Source organism: Pseudopipra pipra, chromosome 5, assembly GCF_036250125.1.
Source record: "Pseudopipra pipra isolate bDixPip1 chromosome 5, bDixPip1.hap1, whole genome shotgun sequence".
Classification (NCBI taxonomy): Eukaryota; Metazoa; Chordata; class Aves; order Passeriformes; family Pipridae; genus Pseudopipra; species Pseudopipra pipra.
Window position 1 is genome coordinate 11,165,081 of NC_087553.1, and position 19,391 is coordinate 11,184,471.

At 48.4% G+C, this 19,391-nt stretch overlaps 1 protein-coding gene and 1 long non-coding RNA gene across 2 annotated transcripts in view; one reads left to right on the plus strand and one right to left on the minus strand.

The window, feature by feature from the left end:
- Positions 1–2,169: 2,169 nt before the first annotated feature.
- The window catches only part of LOC135414117 (uncharacterized), a 52,926-nt gene continuing 35,704 nt past the window's right edge, over positions 2,170–19,391 (plus strand). Inside the window, exon 1 of the long non-coding RNA XR_010430587.1 lies at positions 2,170–2,646. This is a non-coding gene — a long non-coding RNA (uncharacterized LOC135414117). The remainder of the gene's footprint in view (positions 2,647–19,391) is intronic.
- Positions 11,480–18,232, minus strand: LOC135414112 (uncharacterized). The gene is made up of 2 exons (XM_064654431.1): positions 17,705–18,232; positions 11,480–11,983 (listed from the first exon to the last, which is right to left on the minus strand). The coding sequence occupies exons 1-2, from the start codon at positions 18,150–18,152 to the stop codon at positions 11,694–11,696; spliced, it is 738 nt and encodes a 245-aa protein (XP_064510501.1). The 5' UTR covers positions 18,153–18,232; the 3' UTR covers positions 11,480–11,693.

Below are 19,391 nucleotides of genomic sequence, written 5' to 3' on the forward strand. Positions count from 1 at the left end.
ACTTGGCTGACATCTGTCCCCAGCCTGCAGCTTGACTGAAGAATCCCACCCCCCAGGTTTGCCTTTAGCCCTGCACACACCGTGCAGAGCAGAGCAAGCTGTAATCACACACACACACACACCATGGGAAGTGCTTGCCCCTGGGCACACGTGCAGACTTCCCCACCACACTGCAACCAGTGAGACTGGGCCTGCTCCTGAAAGGGCATATTAGCCTGTATAGGACTGCTCATGAATGAAGTGCTCTTTAGAGGCTCACATCTTTTCTGCTTTCCTCTAACAAAGGCAAACATAAAGATTAATGTTCCAGCAAGAGGCGTAGCCAAAATAAACCTCTCACAGATGCGGGGTGAAAATGTTTACTCGTACTCCCAGAAATGAAAGCAGAACCCAGTCAACATGTTTTCACTGGCAAATTCCTGCATGTTTTTGCTAACTGCTGGACTTTCAACTAATAAAAATATTATGACGGCATAAAACATTCATTTAACTGGTATTATGCATTAATTTATTTTCAATTAATTTAATTAACTTGTACATTAATTTATTTTCAAGTCCAATGTGTCAGAATTAAAATACTTGGCACACAGATGTTTCTTGAGAGAAAATCCTAGTAGCAATCATTTCAGAAATAAAGAAAACCTATTGATATCTAGATGTTTTGTTGAAGGATACATCAAAAGCAGGCAAACTCTGCTTTTGAATGCAGTGAAGTGGCGATAGAATGCATAAGGACATTATAAAGGCATTTCCAAGCAGCCTAGTGCTGCTGTCCTGAAGGCCCCTGTCCATGTAGGAATTAGCCTTGCACAGAGCATCTGTCCTGGCTCAGCAGAAGCAGGTGTGTGCCCCCTCCAGGCCGTGCCATGCTGCACACATCCTTTGGCCACAAGACGATTTTATCCAGCTAATTGTAACGAGGAGTTTGTTGTCAGCTCCTCCTCAGGACGGGCGATTACACCACCTGCGTGGCCTTGCCTTTATCTAGTGGAGCAAGGAGTTCTCATGAGAACATCCTTTTTGTTTGACAGTAGGAATGATGAATGGACTTGTTTTCTCGCAGGAGAACCCTATAAAAACCCAAAAGACCACGGCGCTGGGCAACCTTTCCACCGACGCGACCAACACCGCGTGCTGCGCCCCGACCCGACGGCAGACCCGGCCGATGCTGCACCGCCCGGCGTTCCCAGCTCCTGGAGGGACGTAAGATTACCCGTACTCGTTCCCTTCTGCCTTTCAGCCCTAGCTCCGGCGATGAGCGTTTACGCGGCACTCCAGCCCGTGCCGGGGCCGTAGCCGAGCGTCTCCCCCGGCGCGCCGCGGGCGGGATTCCCTGGAAACGCGGCTTGGAGCGGGCACGGGACACGGGGCGCGGGGCACCGGGATTTCGACCCAGGGGCTGGGGCTGGACAGCGCTCTCCCCGCGGGCGCGAGAGCGGCATCCCGGCAGATCCTGGCAGAGCCCGGCTGAGCCCGCCAGAGCCCCGCGAAGCGCGGCAGTGACCGGGACCGAGGGGCCCTGACCCGACCGCGGGGCGGCATCTCCCGGCTCCATCACTCCCGGCCGGCAGCCGCGTCCCCCGCGGCACAGCTGGGGCTCCCTCGATGGAGGCTGCCGGGGACGAGCGGTGCGGGACGCGGCCATCGCCCCGGGGAGGAGCGGTGCGGGACGCGGCCGCTGGAGCGGACAGAGGCGGGCGCGCCGTCGGGAGCCGCCGCAGCCGCCGGGACAGACACGGCTGTCCTGCTGTCCTTTAGTGCGGCTCTCCTTGGGAGCGGGGAAAAGGGTGGGGGGAAGTGTCTGTGTGTGTGTGTGTGTGTCTGGGGCGGGGGGGAAGGGGGGGGGGAAGAGGGGGGGGGTATTTCTTTAGCCCTCTGGTTTCCCCCGGCTGGGCCGCAATGAGCACAGGATGGGGGGCGGACGGAAGGGCAGCCCCTCCCCGGGATGTCTGGAGGCTGGCGATGGGTTGTGGCTTTTCTACAGCTCATCCGTTAGGGTTATGCAGACCCTGACTGATAGAAATGCGACCCATTGCACCAAAAATAAAATGATGAATATTAATATACGGGGGGGAGGAGAAGGGGGGAGGTTGGGGGCGGGGTGGTGGTGGGGTGGGGAGGGAGTGGGGGGAGCAGACAAACTGGATTAAGAAGTTTCTCACTCACAGCCAGGGGGATGCACAGTACTATGTGGAGTATGGGAGTGGCCCAGTTGATCGTGGGTGATGATCAAGCATGTCTAGTACCACTGGTGAGAAATGCCTAATTTAATGCTTAATGGGGAAAATGTTCCTTCAAGGCATCACCCACTCGAGACCACATTCTGGGATTTGGAGAAGTGTGGGTGCTGCAGGGTACTAACTCCACAGCTCCGAGTGCACTGGGCCCCTCCTGGAACATAATGTGGGGCTGCCAGTGGGCACCTTCCCTTTGGCACAGCCCTGCTGGAGCTCTGAGAAACTGGGTGGATTGTGGCATGTGAGAGAGTAAAGCTTGGGAGTAAACCTGCAGCAGTAAAAGGGCTAGCAGCTGAAGTAAAGTTTCTAGGAATCCTCTGGCAAGCACCCTGCCAGGCCTTCCCCAGGCTGCAGATGGACAGCATCTGGTGTGGAGAAGTGTGCAGCCCCCTATCTGATGTGTATGCAGGTATATACATGCCTCTGACATGAATTGCACGTGACTTCTACTTACCTCTAACAGATGTCTTTTTTTTATGTCCATTTCATCACTGTCCATTTAATCAATGTGCAATTAACTTCTAATTTATCCATGTGCACTTTTGATAATGTTATGGCCCATGTGTTTTCATATTGCCCCATAATTTTCTGGCAAAACCAGCTGCTTTAAAGAGCTTACTCAGAAATACGTCAGAAAAGGAAGCCCCCTCTCACTACATATGTGGAGACTGCCTTCTTTGACAATATCACTTGCTGTGTGTTTTCATATTGTTTTGTGATTTGCTTGTTGCTATTTTTTGACACTGAAATGCTCAAATGATCTCAAGAGTGCCCTTGGCTAGACTGGCTTTCCATTTCATTTGGTCCATAGACAAAAACTAAACTTTTGTTTTATGTATATATATAAAGCATTGTGTAGGTATAGATATTGGATATATATTGGTCCATTTTATATATGCAGAGAGAGTATATATACAGGAGTGTACAAATATATATTGTAGATATATTTTATTTATACCTAGATACACTGTGTATGTATATGTACATGTATTTATATAGAATCATAGAATGGTTAGGGTTGGGAGGTACCTTAAAGATCACCTAATTCCAACCTCCCTAGCATTGAACTTGTTCTTAAGGCCACTCCCCCTTTTCCTGTAAAAAGTCCCTCTCCAGCCTTTACCAGTTCCTTGCCCTGGTAAAAAGTCCCTCTCCAGCCTTCTTGCTGGCCCCCTTAATCTACTGTAAGGTGTCGCAGGGTATCTGTCGAAGGCCTTGGTCCGAGGGGGGAAGAAAGACACACAGGACACACCAGGATGGTCAGACAAAGAGATGTCTGCCTGCCCAGCGTAGCAGGCAGCTTTTTATTAAGATCTCTAACCTCTACTTTCTCACACACACAGTATAAACATGTTCTCACAAAAACACTCCAGAATGTAACGCCTGTGGTTTGCCAAGCAGCAAACCTGCCGACCTCTGGTCACACCTGCCACACCTGGGGCTGTTCCTGAAACAGCAAGGGCAGAATTGGGTCCCGCCACTCCTGCAAAGTCAGCGGCCCCAGCTCTCTCTCTCACTGCTACACTCAACGGTCCCATAGCTTTCATGGCACTCGCATTTGCCGTCTCTGTTTGGACCACACTAATAGGAGCCTTTTCATGTCCTTTTTCATGTCCTTTCACGGCCAGTCTTCGCGAACGAAGATTTGGGTATTAGGAGCCAAAACCTCCTCATTAGTCGGAGCAACAACTGGGACTAGTTTTTCCTGTCCCCACTCTACTGTGCTCGCTACAGTTCTAAGCTTCGGGATCGCTCCCTGCCCCAATCTCGCTTTCTCCATCACACACATTCCCGCTGTATCACACACAGGTAACACTTTTTTCTTTAGTGCGCCAGCCAGTTCCGTCGCCATGGTAACAGGCGTTCCAGAAACCTCCCCTGCTCTCTGAGCCAGGAGTTCCGTTGCCGAGGCAACGGCTGTTCTTATAATCGCCTCACCGCCCACCGTACTAGCTTTCTGCTCTCTCTCTTGATATACTGCCCAGGCTATATCTAATAGTTCATCAATGTCTCTTTCACTACCACCTGCCTTTTGCAATTTCCTCCTTATATCGTTTGTGGACTGTCCCACAAACAGGTATACCAGATATTTCTTTCCCATTTCTGATTCTAAATCAATATCACTATATTTTCTAACAACATCTTTCAGTCTGCTCAAAAACTCTGTGGGCGACTCATTTGCTTTTTGCCTGGTTTCACACATTTTAACCCAACTCATTTCTCTTGTTTTTTCCTCTACAACAGTACAGCCTGCAGCAAACTTTGGGGTCTCTCTTACACTCGGGGCATGCAGCCCCGTTCTTACAGCTCTCATGTCGCTATCACCACCGATAGAATCAACTGCCTGAGCACCCATCCGTGGTGCTGAGCTACTCGCCCAACCTCTACAAACACATTTGGGGCCGTCGCCCCCCCGGGGCCGACGCCTTTGCTTCACTGCTGCTATCTGAATCAGCAACAAGCTCGCACTGGACAAAACTGCTCTGTCTCTCCAGTGAATTTACAGGTTTTTATACCATTTCTACAGGTGATTGCAACATGTTTACATAAATATTCATATGATTGCAACATCTGATTATAATATTCATAATAGGTGGAGTCTAGGCAGAGTCGGGGGCGTGGTCTTCAATTTGGGGAGAATCTAGGAGCGTCGTTTTTGTTCTTCATCCTTATCAACCCCTGGCCCAGGCTCCATCATCTTCATGAACTTTTCAACTTTCTTCATTTTGGCAGACTTCATGGTGAATTTTGCAAGATTCTTGGACTCAAGCCTCACTTTGCCCCCTTATCTTACTTAAGTTGGGTGTGTGTGCATTCTTTCAGTGTACAGTACCATATAACCTCTATCCGTAAGTTCTGGCAGTGCATCCTAGCTAAGTATTGGCAAGGTTCTCTGTGCTTTCCTTTATACTTCTATTCCTATATTCTGCTTATATTCCTATATTCTGCTTATATAGTCTAATGCCTGCTTTGCCTCTGCTGTCAGAGACCTGTTAGATGTTAGACTGGAGTCCCCCCTTAGCAGCACAAATAGAGGGTGTAGCTCCTCTGTGGTTATGCCTAAAATAGGCCTTAACCAATTAATGGCTCCCAGGAGTTTTTGCAACTCATGTAAAGTTAAAGTGTCCTTTACCTCGAGCTGCAGTGGCTGTAGGGACATTTCTTGCTGTGTGATCCTCTGCCCTCTGCTCCTCGTGGCCTCAGAACATGGCTACCAGTTCTACAACCAGACTACAACTCTTCTGTTCCGTTTGCTTGTGGTATGTTTACATTTCGCAGGAGCGCAGATTGGACAAAACTTCAAAACTTCCAGGGGTCACCACCCCCTGGGGTTTTACCATTTTCTTAGCTTCAGGGGGAAAACCTGGTTCAAACCACTGCATCCTCCATCCGAGATAAGTCCAGGGCTGCGATCGCTGGATTTTCTCTGGTGCAACCTGCAACCCCACTTCTTGGACAGCATCAGTGATATGGTTTGAAGCTGGCTCCCTGCCAAGTCTCCAAACCTCACCACCAGAAGTCCCCCCCCCCAAAACCTCAGGGAGAAGAGGGAGAAAAAAAACTAAGAAAAACCCGAAATGAGAGACAACCAAAGTGAGATATATAAATATATTTACACTTATATACAATTAAAATATACAGTTTCACAAGGGAAAGGGAAGGGGGAAGGGAAAGGGAACAAAACTAAAATAATATATATATATCCCAATTAGTGACCCAATATTTAACAACTAAAAGAGTTAGCAAAGAAAATAGCTCACTACTCTCCTGGGACAACCGAGAGTCGCTCCGGAACGATCGTCGGCAACCTCTGTCTCCCAAGGTCGGCAAGGCCTAGCCAGGCCTCGCTCCACAACACGGCAGACTCAACAGCAGGGAACCTGCACCTCCAAGCCACCGGAAGGAAAGAGAGCGAAGGCCTCTCCTCCTTTCTTCTTATAATCTGGCTTACATAAAAATCGTAGGGAATACTGGGTAAATCTGGACCCTTCCTTGGTTACAAACTGGTCACCAAGGAAGGCCTAGCACAAACCACCACAATCAGTCAGAGCAGTAACAACAATTTGCAGTTCATGTTCTGTGGCCATGCCAATTAAAATATCATCCATGTAGTGATAGATGATGGCAGAGGGAAAACGCTTTCTGATGGGGTGAATAGCATTTGCCACTACTGTTTGACATATTGTAGGACTATTTTTCATCCCCTGAGGAAGAACAACCCAGTGATACCTTTGCATGGGCTGTGCATTGTTCAAGGCCGGGATGGAAAAGGCAAACCTTGGCGCATCCTCGGGGTGTAGGAAGATGGTAAAAAAACAGTCCTTTAAATCAATTATTATTAGCAGCCAATTTGCTGGGAGCATAGTGGGTGAAGGCAATCCTAGCGGCAACACTCCCATCGATTCTACGATTGTGTTTACTGCTCTTAAGTCCTGTAGCATCCTCCATTTGCCACTTTTTTTGGGGATGCAAAACACAGGAGTATTCCAGGGACTGTTGGCACAATGTGTCCTGCTTCTAATTGATCTTTTACAAGCTTTTTTAAATGTTCAAGCCGTTCCTTTTTCATAGGCCATTGATCTACCCAGACCAGCTGGTCACTTTTCCAGACTAGCTTAATAGGTGCTTGGAATGGCTGACCAATGGCCCCTATTGAAAAACCTGGCTGCCTGCAGGAGGAATTTGCATGACTGTGCCAAATTGTCCAAGTATGTCTTTCCCCCACAATGAACAAGGAATTGGAGCGATAAAGGGAGCTACTTTTGCTAATTGTCCTTCTGGTCCCAAGACAGTGAGTATTTGGGCACTCTGTCTGGGCCTTTGTGTGCCTCCCACCCCCTGGATGGTTGCAGCTGGGCAAACAGTAGGCCAGTGAAGCGGCCATTCTGAGTCTTTTATGATGGAAACATCAGCCCCGGAATCCAAAAGGCCTGTAAATCTGTGCCCATTAATCTGGCACGTCATGAGTGGCTGTGTGGCTGTGATGGCTGCTGCCCAGTAAACCTGTGGGTGTCCTGTGCTACCAAAGACCCCTGAACCCCGCTCCCTCCCCCCCTCCCCTGCAGGCGACGCACTGTAGAAGGGGATTAATTGAGCAATCTTCTGTCCCTTTGGGATGAAGCAGGGGGGTGAAGGGGTCCATGCCATTATTAGAACCTCGCTATGAGAATCTGAGTCTATTACTCCAGGCAGCACAAACAAACCCATTCTGGTGGTGGAGTATCTTCCAATCAGCAGTGCGTGTACCCCTGGACTAAGGGGACCCCAATGTCCAGTCGGGATTAGCACTACTTCAGAGGAAGTTATGAAGACTGTGTCCCTGTTGGACAGGTCCAGCCCAGCGCTGGTTGATGTGGGGGGGCACAAATTGCCAGCCTGTGTCACATGTGTTTGCTGTATCGGGGCGTGAGACAGCGCCCCTCACCTCCAGTTTTTTGGCACCCTCCTTGCTTTGGGGTGCTTTCGGGATGCCACTACTAGGGGTTTCCTAGGGCAATCCCTTTGGAAGTGATCAGGGCCCCCACAAATGTAGCAACCATTTCTGGGTCTGGCCCCCTCCTGTGTTCTTAATTGGGCACTCAGTGCTACTGCCAGTAAATCAGTTTGGTGTGTCAAGGAACCAACCCCCTGGCAGGCACGAACCAGTTCTGAGATGCTACAAGTTTCCCTTTTAGGAAGGGTTTGCAGAACTCTTTTACAATCAACATCAGCATTTTCGAAAGCCAGTCGCCTGCTAAGGATTTCCCTGGCTTCCTCATTTTCAATCTGCCTATCTAGAGCAGATTGCAGCCGATCTAGGAATTGTGTGTAAGGTTCTGTTGGGCCCTGCATAATCTTTGTGAATGACAAGTTTGTGTCTTTATCTCATGTGGGTAGTTTTCTCATTGCCCGCATTGCATGTTTTACTATAACTTCATATATTTCTCTGTTGTACCCGGTTTGTGCATCTATGGAATGATAGTTCCCATCCCCTGTGAGTTGGTGTGCTGTTACCCCTGCTTGTGGGTCATTAGCATAAGCAGAGCAGATTTCTCTAAAATCGTTCAGCCATACATTATACTGTGTGTTAGTGAGGCTTATTTTCAACAGGGTTCTCCAGTCATGTGGCATGAAAATGTATGTGGAGCTCAGTGTTTCTAAAAATGCAAGTGTGTTAGGGGAAGATACACCAGTTTCTCTTATCAGCTGTCTCAGCTCTTTGGTTAGTTCATGTGGCAAGGGCTGAAACCCGTGGTTTTGGCGTGGACCGATAATTACAGGACATGCATGTAACACTTGTAAGTCCCCAATTCGCAATGCCTCCTCTCTGCACAAACCCCATCTATCAATCGATCCCTCTCCGTATGTTGCTTCGTCCCCTCTCGGCAGAGCTATCCCGAAATCTCCCTCCTCATCCCACCATTCCTCCCATCTCCACCCCCCGCAGCTTCGGCGAAAGCGGCTCCCTGAGGGTGGGTGGTGGTGGTGGGTGGAGGGGACGGCGCGGGGACGGGGAAGGACGGGTCGGTGTCCGTACTGCGTGGCGGGCGAGATGGCGGTGCCCACCCCTGGGCGCGTGTTCGGCGTTCATCCGCGGAATGGGTTGGCGAGTAAGCTGGGTTAGCCCCCGCATTGCCGTCACGGGGCCCCCTGCGGTGGTCCCATGGACTGGGACCTTGCATCTGGGGCCCCGTCCCTTCTCGACGACCCGTGTCCCTCGGGCTCCCGGTTCCCTTCCCCGTAGTGGAATCGTGAAAGGCTCCACCCCCTCCCCCCGCCGGGCTTTGTGTGTTTAAACTGCGGCGCGTAAAAGTTGGGCTGCTGCGAGCAGCGTGAGCGGGGGTGTTCTTTGGAGTGCTCTGCTTAATGCAGACATTATAGCTTGCCAGGCTGGGTAAGCATTGTTCGCTTGGGGGTCTCCCCCTTGAGCTTTGAGTTTTATAAGGTTCCCTATTTTGTCCCAAATGTGGATGTGGAGGGCTTCAACCAGAGGCAGTTCTGGTACAGCTACCTTAATGAACCGTACCAACCCTGTTAATTCAGCCCTTGTAACCTGTATGTAACAAGGCTTCAGCAGTGTAGCTAATGCATCTGTGTCCTGTGAGAGCTTGGTGGGGAAGAAGTGTCCCTGTCGCTGGGTATCTGTCGAAGGGCCTCGGTCCAAGGGGGGAAGAAGACGCACAACACACACAAGGGAGTGAGACAAAGAGATGTCTGCCTGCTCAGCGCAGCAGGCAGCCTTTTATTAGGTTCTCCTACTTCTACTTTCCCACACACACAACACAAACATATTTCCACAAAAACACTGAGGAATGTGCACCTGCACTTCAGCCGCACAGCTCAAGGCTGTGTCCATGGGAACTATGTAGTTAGCTTCACTGCTCCCATGGAAAATGGCCCAACACCCTGTTACGACCCGCCCCAGAAGAAGGGAGGGGGGTAACCCAGGTTTTTATCAATAATTCCCTTGGGGTGGATTAGAGTGAAACAACACTGAATAATCGGTGTTTGAAAACATATACTGACAAGGTTTATTTTAACAAGCATGCTAGCAGTTTGGGTGTTGTCATAAAACAATACAGGTAAGGGGTCAACAGCCAATAGGAAGGGGTTAACAAGGACCAAAGAGAAACACCTCAGGACACCTTCCCAGGACATTCCTGTATGAGAGACAAGTCCCTCACAGGGGGTGTCAGGAAGAAGAAGCAATGACTTTGCAAAAAATACAAAAAGCCATTTTGAAATGTTGCCGGTGTATTTTGGTTCTGAAAAAAATCTCCGGAGCAGTTAATTAGGGGTGAGATATGAAAGGGTTTATTTGCCAAGGCAATAGATGATATAGACGCGCGCGCCGGCCGTGCCCGAAAGGTTACCTTTTATAACATTATCCATCCAATCCCAGATGTGTCCACCCTTTGGCCCTTCCTCTGGACCGCCCCGGGCCCTCCCCCTGAGAATTGGGTCTGGGGTCTTTTTGGGACCACCTACTTCATCATCTTCAGCTTCATCAGAGTACAAAGGGCACATTGTTACCTAGTTTTTGACCGTACTCTGTGGTTTAGGCCCTGATACGCTGTTCTCCAAACAGTCTAGGCCTTTGCCTTGACAAAAGACTAAACACTGCTACTGGATTCAGGGGTAGGTTGATATGGAAGGCATAGAATGGGGTAAAAGGGTTAGGGAATGGGTAAACAAGGGAAAGGAACAAGGGGACAAAAGGGTTTCTGCTTTTTAAGACCTACAATTCTTACCAGTCTTACAACTATTAGAAAAATAATAAAAAAAAACATTAGGGGCTTAAGGCATCAGTTCCCCCCTTAGAGACTGGACAAAACCCAAAGGTCTTTGTCCAATCTCTACTACCTACACTTACAACAACTATAAAATCGGTACATGCAGTGAGCTATTACACTAACACTAAGTATATACAATACTAAGATAAACAGTTGTTTCATCCATGTCCAGTTCGGTAACCATGAGGTGAGTTTGTTGAGGACATCTCCTAAACCCAGGGAGACATCATCCAGAGATATCTGATGAAAAATTTTGGTTTGATTCCGAATTGCGGCCAAATCATTATTAATTCTACCAGTCTGATCTATGTAAGAGCAGCAGCTGGCATTGATGACTTTACACACGCCTCCTTGTGAGGCTAGCAAAAAATTGAGGGCCATTCTATTTTGTATTACCACACGAGACAAGCTTTGGAACTGTTCTTTCAGGGTTTCAATTGCATCTAGAGTGTGATCTTCTATGTTTTCCATAACAGCCGAAATATTTACGATTGCCTTTTCCAATTCACTCACTCCTAGAGATGGGACTAAAGCTCTGATTATGCTATGGAAAATCGTAGGGCGCTCAATGAGGGGATTGCTAGTTCTTTTCACTCTTTTTGGATAGGGTCTTTCCCATTCTGGTTCATCAATTGGATCAAGAATTGTTATATTTGGAATCACTGCCCCCAGAGCACAGGCTCGATCCTTATCAAGAGGCAAAACTTTCCAAGCTTCCTTTTCACAAATCCAATACCATCCCGAACCCTGGGGAGGAATTAATCTTAAAGGGAACTGTGCCATCCCTGCAACAATTTCTGAGTTTATTTCTTCTTTTAAATTGTTCTTATCACAGTAAGGGGGGAGAATGAATTTTCCTGTAGCGTTTATGATCATACAGGGAACAACGTCCTGATTAGAAATTACATTACTTAAGGCCACTGGATAATAGGCCTCTGTAACTGGCTTCCAGGTCCCTGGGAAATTCATCATGGACTTGCCGAAGTTTGTCTCATTTAGTAAAATGCCAATTAGGGGCCACTCACTATTCTCATCATCGATTGCTGGTACTTGAGTACAAATCCAGCATTCCGTTTTTCGGAGAATTTTAGATACGTTTTGGACTAGGGCCACATGCAATTTTTGGTCCCAAACTCGGTTCATGGTTACCGGTTGCATGAACAGAATACACAGAACAAGCAGTCTATTCCACATCCTCGTCGTCGGTGTCTGGTTCTGTCTGGTTGGTTGTCCCAGGAGCTGATGCTCTCTTAACTCTAGAGTAGTGGAACCAGGGTTCTCTGCCAGCAACTTTGACGGAGGTGAGGGAGGTCAGCAGGACTTGGTAAGGTCCTCTCCACTTGGCTCGCAAGGGGTCACTATTCCACCACTTGACGTAGACCCAGTCTCCTGGCTGGAATGGGTGAGCAGGGGTGTCCAGTCCTATAGGTCTGGATAACTCGACGACCTTCTGCAGCTTCTGCAAAGTAGAGCCTAAAGCAATCAAATACTTTTGTAAATCGGCTCTCCCTCTCAAGTGTACATCCCCTGGTACGTGTGGTGCCTGATATGGTCTTCCATATAATATTTCATAGGGGCTTATGTTATCCCTCCGCCTCGGCTGGATACGAATTCTCAGCAGAGCTAGTGGCAAAGCCTGAACCCAGGACATAGATGTTTCCTGACAAATTTTACTAATTTGCATTTTCAAGGTGCCATTCATTCGTTCAACTTTGCCACTAGCCTGAGGTCTATAGGGGGTATGTAGGTCCCAAACAATTCCCAGGATGCGGCATACTTCCTTTACTACTGTCGCAATAAAATGTGTTCCTCTATCTGATGCCATTCCTAGAGGAACCCCAAACCTTGGAATTATGTGGTTTAATAAAGCTTTTACCACTTCCCTTGCTGCATTAGTGCGACAGGGGTATGCTTCAGGCCATCCACTGAAAGTGTCAACTAGTACAAGGATGTATTTGTACCCCCCCCATGGTGGTAACTCAGCAAAATCTATTTGCCAGTAATCTCCGGGTTGGTCTCCAGCTTTTGTCACCCCTAGTACCACTCTCTTTGATGTATCTGGATTATTTCGTTTGCAGATCTCACACTTACCTACCGTAGACTGCACAGCTTCGGTCATATTTGTTCCTATTACTGTTTTCTTTAGATGTTTCAGGAGATTTTCCGTTCCCCAATGGGTAGCCTCATGTTCCTGTTGAGCTATTTCCCTAAGGAGTGGTGGTGGGACTACAACCTGCCCGGTAGGGGTAACAGCCCACCCCCCTTCTTTGATTTCAGCTTTCAATGATTTAATTAGCTGATTGTCTCTCTCATCATACTTAGGGGTGTATTTTGTCAAATCAATTTCTTTTTGTGGCACTACTGCCAAGATGCCTTTTTCTGCAGCCCTTTTTGCTGCTTGATCAGCAAACTGATTTCCCAACTCGGGAATTGTTTTCCCCTTCTGGTGGGCCCTACAATGCATAATAGCTACCTCCTCTGGTTTCCAAATACTCTGCAGGAGTGCATGGATTTGGTCTGCATGCTTGACTCCACTGCCTTGGGCTGTCAGTAGTCCTCTCTCCTTCCAGATGGCTCCGTGGGCATGTACAACACTAAATGCATATTTTGAGTCAGTCCAGATATTTACCTTCTTTCCTTCACTCAGTTCCAAGGCTCTTGTCAGTGCAATTAATTCTGCTTTTTGGGATGACACATCTGCTGACAAGGCTTTTGCCTCGATCACTTTGTCTCTGGTTGTTACTGCATACCCTGTGAAGCGTTTACCATCTCGCATGAAGCTGCTTCCGTCTGTATACAGTTCCCAGTCTGCATTTTCCAGAGGCTCATCCTTCAGGTCTGGTCTGCTGGAGTAAGTCTCCTCTATAGTCTGCAAACAGTCATGCTCGGGGACACTGTCAGTTAGTGTTGAAGACAGAAACATAGCTGGATTTACGATAGATGTTGTTTTTAGGGTAACATCGTCCTGTTCCAGCAACACAACCTGGTACTTAAGCATTCTGCTGGGGGACAGCCAGTGGCCTCCCTTTTGTTCAAGCACGGCTTGAACTGCATGGGGTACGTACACAGTGATATGCTGCCCAAGGGTGAGCTTCCGGGCTTCTTCAATCAGGATAACAGTTGCTGCGACAGCTCGCAGGCACCCCGGCCACCCTTGGCTAACACTGTCCAGCTGTTTGGAGAAATAAGCCACAGCTCTTCGTTGGCTTCCCAGAGTTTGTGATAATACCCCCAGAGCAACATTTAACTGTTCGTGTGTGAACAGTTCAAACGGTTTAGTCAAATCTGGTAGTCCTAATGCTGGAGCTGACATCAAGGACTGTTTCAGTTGCTTAAACACATCTCTGGTCTCATCTGTCCATGTTATAACTCCCTCTTTGGTCGTTTTCAGGGCTTCATACAGAGGTTTGACTAGCAACCCATAGTTAGCTATCCACAGCCGACACCATCCTACCATTCCCAGGAAAGCCTGCATCTCTCGTACAGTGTGGGGCTCTGGGAGACGGCAAATGGCCTCTTTTCGGTCTGTACTGAGTCGCCGATGCCCACGATAGATTTCAAGTCCCAGGTAGATGACTACCTCCTTGGCTATCTGTGCCTTTTCTCTCGAGACCCGATACCCACTTAGCCCCAAAAAGTTCAAGAGACTTACAGTGAGCTCGATGCATTGGTCCCGGGTTTTGGCTGCAATTAAGATGTCGTCAACATACTGCAGGACAACTCCTTCTTGCTGCTGTCTTCTCCAGTCCTCCAGTTCCTTTGCCAACTGATTTCCGAAAAGCGTTGGACTGTTCTTAAAGCCTTGTGGAAGAACTCTCCAGGTTAGTTGCGTTTTTCTCCCTGTCTCAGGATTTTCCCATTCAAAGGCAAAAATCTCCTGGCTATCTTTGTGTACAGGAATGCAGAAAAAGGCATCTTTAAGGTCGAGTACAGTAAACCATCCTAAATCTTCTGTCAATGTGGTTAACAGTGTATAGGGGTTAGCTACCACTGGGTAAATGTCCTCAGTTATTCTATTAATGGCCCTAAGATCTTGGACTAGCCGATAGCTTTTGCCATCAGCCTTTTTCACGGGTAGAATGGGGGTATTAAATCTGGATTCACATTCTACTAGTAAACCAAATTTAAGGAACTTTTCAATTATAGGTGCTAGGCCTTTTCGGCTTTCTAATTTCAAAGGATATTGTTTCTGCCTTACCGGGGCTGCTCCTGGCCTGAGTGCGATGCTTACTGGTTCAGCTTGCTTTGATTTCCCAGGGTACTCGCTGGCCCAGACTAAAGGTATGACAGCATTTTCAACTTCTGCAGGGATCTCTCCATGTTTTTCCTGTATAAAGAAAGCAGCTGCCTCGATATATTTAGTATCTGGGATTATAACCTTTATGTCTCCCCCCTTGGTGAATTTAATTTCAGCTTCTAATTTTTCCAGTAAGTCTCTACCTAGTAGAGGCTTAGGAGAATTTGGCATATAGAGAAATTGATGAGTTACCCAGTGTTTGCCCAGTTTAAATTTTAAAGGTTTAAAAAATGGCCTTGTTTCACTTACCCCTGTAGCACCTACCACAGTTACAGTTTCATGGCTCAGTTTCCCTTCCAAAGTATTTAATACAGAGTATGCCGCACCTGTATCAACCAAAAATTCAACATTCTCCCCTCCCAGCTTAGCTGTAACCAGAGGCTCTGCTGGGGAAGAAACCTCCGGTCCCCCTCATACATTCTGACTCACAGTCAGTTGGGGGGCTGGGGGTGGTGGTGGGGGAAGTGCATTTTCAGTTCCCTTCAGCTCCGGGCAGTCTCTTCTCCAATGTCCCTTCTTTTTACAGTTAGAACATCTGTCATCTGCTCTGTCCTGCCGGTGGTTAGACTTCTGATACTTGGGGTTACGTTTATAAGGCTCTTTGTAGCTACCTTCTTGTTCCCTTGTTTTCCTTTTCTGCTCCCTATTTTGATATACCGTCCAGGCTACATCCAACAGGTCACTAATATTCCTTCTATCACCACCTGCCTTCTGCAGTTTTATTCTTATATCATCTGTGGACTGCCCTATAAATAAGTATAACAGAATTTTCTTTCCCAATTCTGACTCTAAGTCGATATCCGTATATTTTCTGATAACATCTTTCAATTTATTTAGAAAATCAGTAGGTGACTCATTTATGTCTTGTCTAACCTCGTACATTCTGGACCAGTTCACTGCCTTTGGAACTCCATGCCGAAATCCATAAATTACCCAGTCTTGATAACGTTTCAAAGCTCCTAAACCTGCTGCCACATTAGGATCCCATCCAGGATCCGTGAGGGGGAAGATATCATTGACATCTTCGCCTGGAAACTGCCCAGAGGTTTTTTGCATTTCTATTGCCTTTTGAGCAGCTCTTTTCACCATTTCCTTCTCTGTTTGGTCCAATAAAGTATCCATCATGACTTCTAGATCATTCCAGTCAGGATTCTGAGATTTGATTGCTCTTTGGACATAATTTGCCATCTTTTCCGGATTATCTCTATAAGCCCCCACACAATCTTTCCATTGCTGTAACTCAACCAGTGAGAAAGGAGCCTTTATTAACACCGTGCCTTGATTGGTCACGGCTTGTCTTAAGGGGGCTTCTAACGGTGGCTTGTCTTTTGCCCTTGTTCTACTTGCAACCGGATCGGGGAAAGCTAACGCTTCGCGAGCCAATCTTCCTTTCGGTTTTACTACAGGCTGGTCGGCTTCCCCTTCCCCCGAGCTACCACTTAATTCACCCTCTGCTTCCGTGTCCTTATCAAACGGTGGTAACCCTCGCTTCTCCCTTCTCTCTGCAGCTGGAATCGGCTTGCCCTGTCTGTGCGTTTCTGTTCCCTCTTCATGAGAGGCAGAGATTGGAAACTCCCTCGGTTCTTCTTTTCTTTCCCCCCCTCCAAAGATGGAAGCCCCTCCCTCGGGAGGGGGAGGCGTGGGAAAGGGGCCGGCTCCAGCCCCACCTCCCAAGTCAGTCAGGACAGAGGCTCCGCCTGTTGGCACCGCCCCTGCTCCTCCTGCTACTGCTCCTGTAGCCCCTCCCCCTGTTGCCGCCGCAGCAGCTGGGGGTGGCCCCAGACCTGTTACTCCCACAGTGCCTGCTCCTGTACTTGTTGCCATGGCAGCAAGTCCTGTACTGATTGTGCCCGGAGCAGCTCCCGCCGCCCCGGGGCCAACTCCTCCGGAGATTCCAACTCCCCCCGGCGCAGCCATGCCCGCGCCAGGGATCCCCCCCACGGCTCCCGCCTGTCCAGCTGGAGCCGGTCCAGGAGGAGCAATCACCGCCCCGGCAGCTCCAACCCCCCCCACCGCCGCTGCAGCAGGGAGTCCAATTTGTGGAGCTCCCGGGCTACTTTCTCTCCTGTCAGGTGATATCAACATATCCCAATCATCCTCTCCGGTGCTCTTAAATAGTATTTGTGGGATAGGAGCAGCTTTAACTCGATCTTTCCTTTTCCCTCTTCCTAAAACCATTTCTGCTTTTTCCATCTTTCCTGAACTTTCGTTTTCCTTATCTCCTATACCCAATTCAGGGCGTGTTAACAAAACCAAGAACAGCTCTGCATATCGAATTTCGTGCCACCTCTGTTCTATATGAAGAAGCGAGATCAATCGAAGCACTGTATTGAGTTCAAACGGACCAAATTTCGGCCATGCTATCCCTCTCAGTTGTCCAAACAACGGCCAAATATTTAGAGACAACCTACACAGCTCTTCCTTCTTTAAAGGTGCCTCAGAACCAGCTAAAGTTTTCCAGTGTTTTAGAACCAAACTAAGGGGGGTTTCTTTAGGGATCTTAAATTTTGAATCCACACAACCCATGCTTGCAAAACAGAAGCAAACCAGTCAAACACACTGGGTCTCGAGATGACAACCTTTAGGTCACGAGGCTGTTAACGTAACCTCTCAGCTATTTACCGAGTCACACCGACTCCAGAGCCCCACCGGCTCTCCCACAGCGTCAGAGCACCGGAGGGCGTCCCCTCCAAAACCAGAACAGCCCCTAGGCTGAACTCCCGCCCTGACCTGGGTAATTGGCGAACCAACCCGTTCGCCTCCCCCTGAAAATTGACTCTCTAGACTGTTTCGAGGGCCCAAGTCAAAATTTTCAGGAATCCGTGCCCCCTATCCCGGGACACAAAACTTTCCCGCAGCTGCTAATTAACCAGATAGGTACCGTTTCCTTATCTCACCTCTATGCTCCGTGCTTGTTTTCGTGGGTTCCGTGGAGCTGGGCTTCTCAGACCGGCGGGAATTTCTCTCAGATAAAAGCCGGCTTGCTGAGGAATATTCCTGCTGATGAAAATTCCAGTCTGAAGAAGTCCCCGGTCCAGTTCTCCCCGTACGGGCCACCACTGTTGCCGGTGTATTTTGGTTCTGAAAAAAATCTCCGGAGCAGTTAATTAGGGGTGAGATAAGAAAGGGTTTATTTGCCAAGGCAATAGGTGATATAGACGCGCGCGCCCCGGCCGTGCCCGAAAGGTTACCTTTTATAACATTATCCATCCAATCCCAGATGTGTCCACCCTTTGGCCCTTCCTCTGGACCGCCCCGGGCCCTCCCCCTGAGAATTGGGTCTGGGGTCTTTTTGGGACCACCTACTTCATCATCTTCAGCTTCATCAGAGTACAAAGGGCACATTGTTACCTAGTTTTTGACCGTACTCTGTGGTTTAGGCCCTGATACGCTGTTCTCCAAACAGTCTAGGCCTTTGCCTTGACGAAAGACTAAACACTGCTACTGGATTCAGGGGTAGGTTGATATGGAAGGCATAGAATGGGGTAAAAGGGTTAGGGAATGGGTAAACAAGGGAAAGGAACAAGGGGACAAAAGGGTTTCTGCTTTTTAAGACCTACAATTCTTACCAGTCTTACAACTATTAGAAAAATAATAAAAAAACATTAGGGGCTTAAGGCATCAACGGGAAGGATCATTAAGCACAGGACGAATACACCGGGCAGGTACCCAACGAGGGCCATCACCTGTGGAAACACAAGCATATCCCCTTCCCCAAGTTATCAACTCATGTGGACCAGACCACTGACCCGAGATAAGATCCCGTATCTGCACAGGAGCTTTGCCAGGCAGTGGCTGAGTTGACAAAAGAGAGGAGAAATGCCGAAAAGAAGGTGAATAAGGACAGTCGCCAGAGAAGGTCAGAAAGTTTAAGACATACACAGCTTTGTCTAGCCTAGACTGAGGGGGTTGTCCCCTCAGAGTTCAAATCTTGCCTTCGTCTCTCTGATTTTCTTTCTACATGACCTAACTAAATTCCTGAACTCTTCATGAGTAGCCGGTCCTTTTTTCCATAATCGGTAGGCTCTTTTTCATCCTAATTTCCCTCAAGATCTCCCTGTTCAGCCAAGCTGGCTGTCTTCCCTGCTGGCTTGCCATTCGGCAGACTGGGACAGCCTGCTCTTGTGCATTTAAGACTTCTTTCTTGAAGTATGTCCATCCATCCTGGACCCCTTTGTTTTCAAGGGCTGTTTCCCACGTTACCCTCTGAACCAGTCTCTTGAACAGGCTGAAATCTGCCCTCCAGAAGTCCAGCGCAGAGGTTTTATTGATGGCCCTTCTTGCATCCCTGAATATTGAGAATTCTATTATTTCATGGTCACTGTGCCCCAGATGGCCTTCAACCACCACATCTCCCACCAGCCCCTCTCTGTTTGTGAACAGCAGGTCTAGCAGGGCCTTACCCCTGGTAGGCTCATTTACCAGCTGGAGCAGGAAATTGTCTTCTATACACTCTAGGAATCTCCTAGACTGCCTCTTCTCTGCCATGTGGAGTTCCCAGCAGACATCCGGCAGGTTAAAGTCACCCACAAGAACAAGGGCTGGCAATTTTGAGACATCTGCCAGCTGCTTGTAGAAAAATTC

Bases quoted from the DNA above. Each gene is read 5' to 3' on its own strand.
- LOC135414112 (XM_064654431.1), bottom strand. From the start codon at position 18,152: ATGTGCCCTTTGTACTCTGATGAAGCTGAAGATGATGAAGTAGGTGGT. The intron at 11,984-17,704 runs GTGAGATAAGGA...TGATTGCTTTAG, and splicing joins AACAAGCACGGAGCATAGAG to GCTCTACTTTGCAGAAGCTG.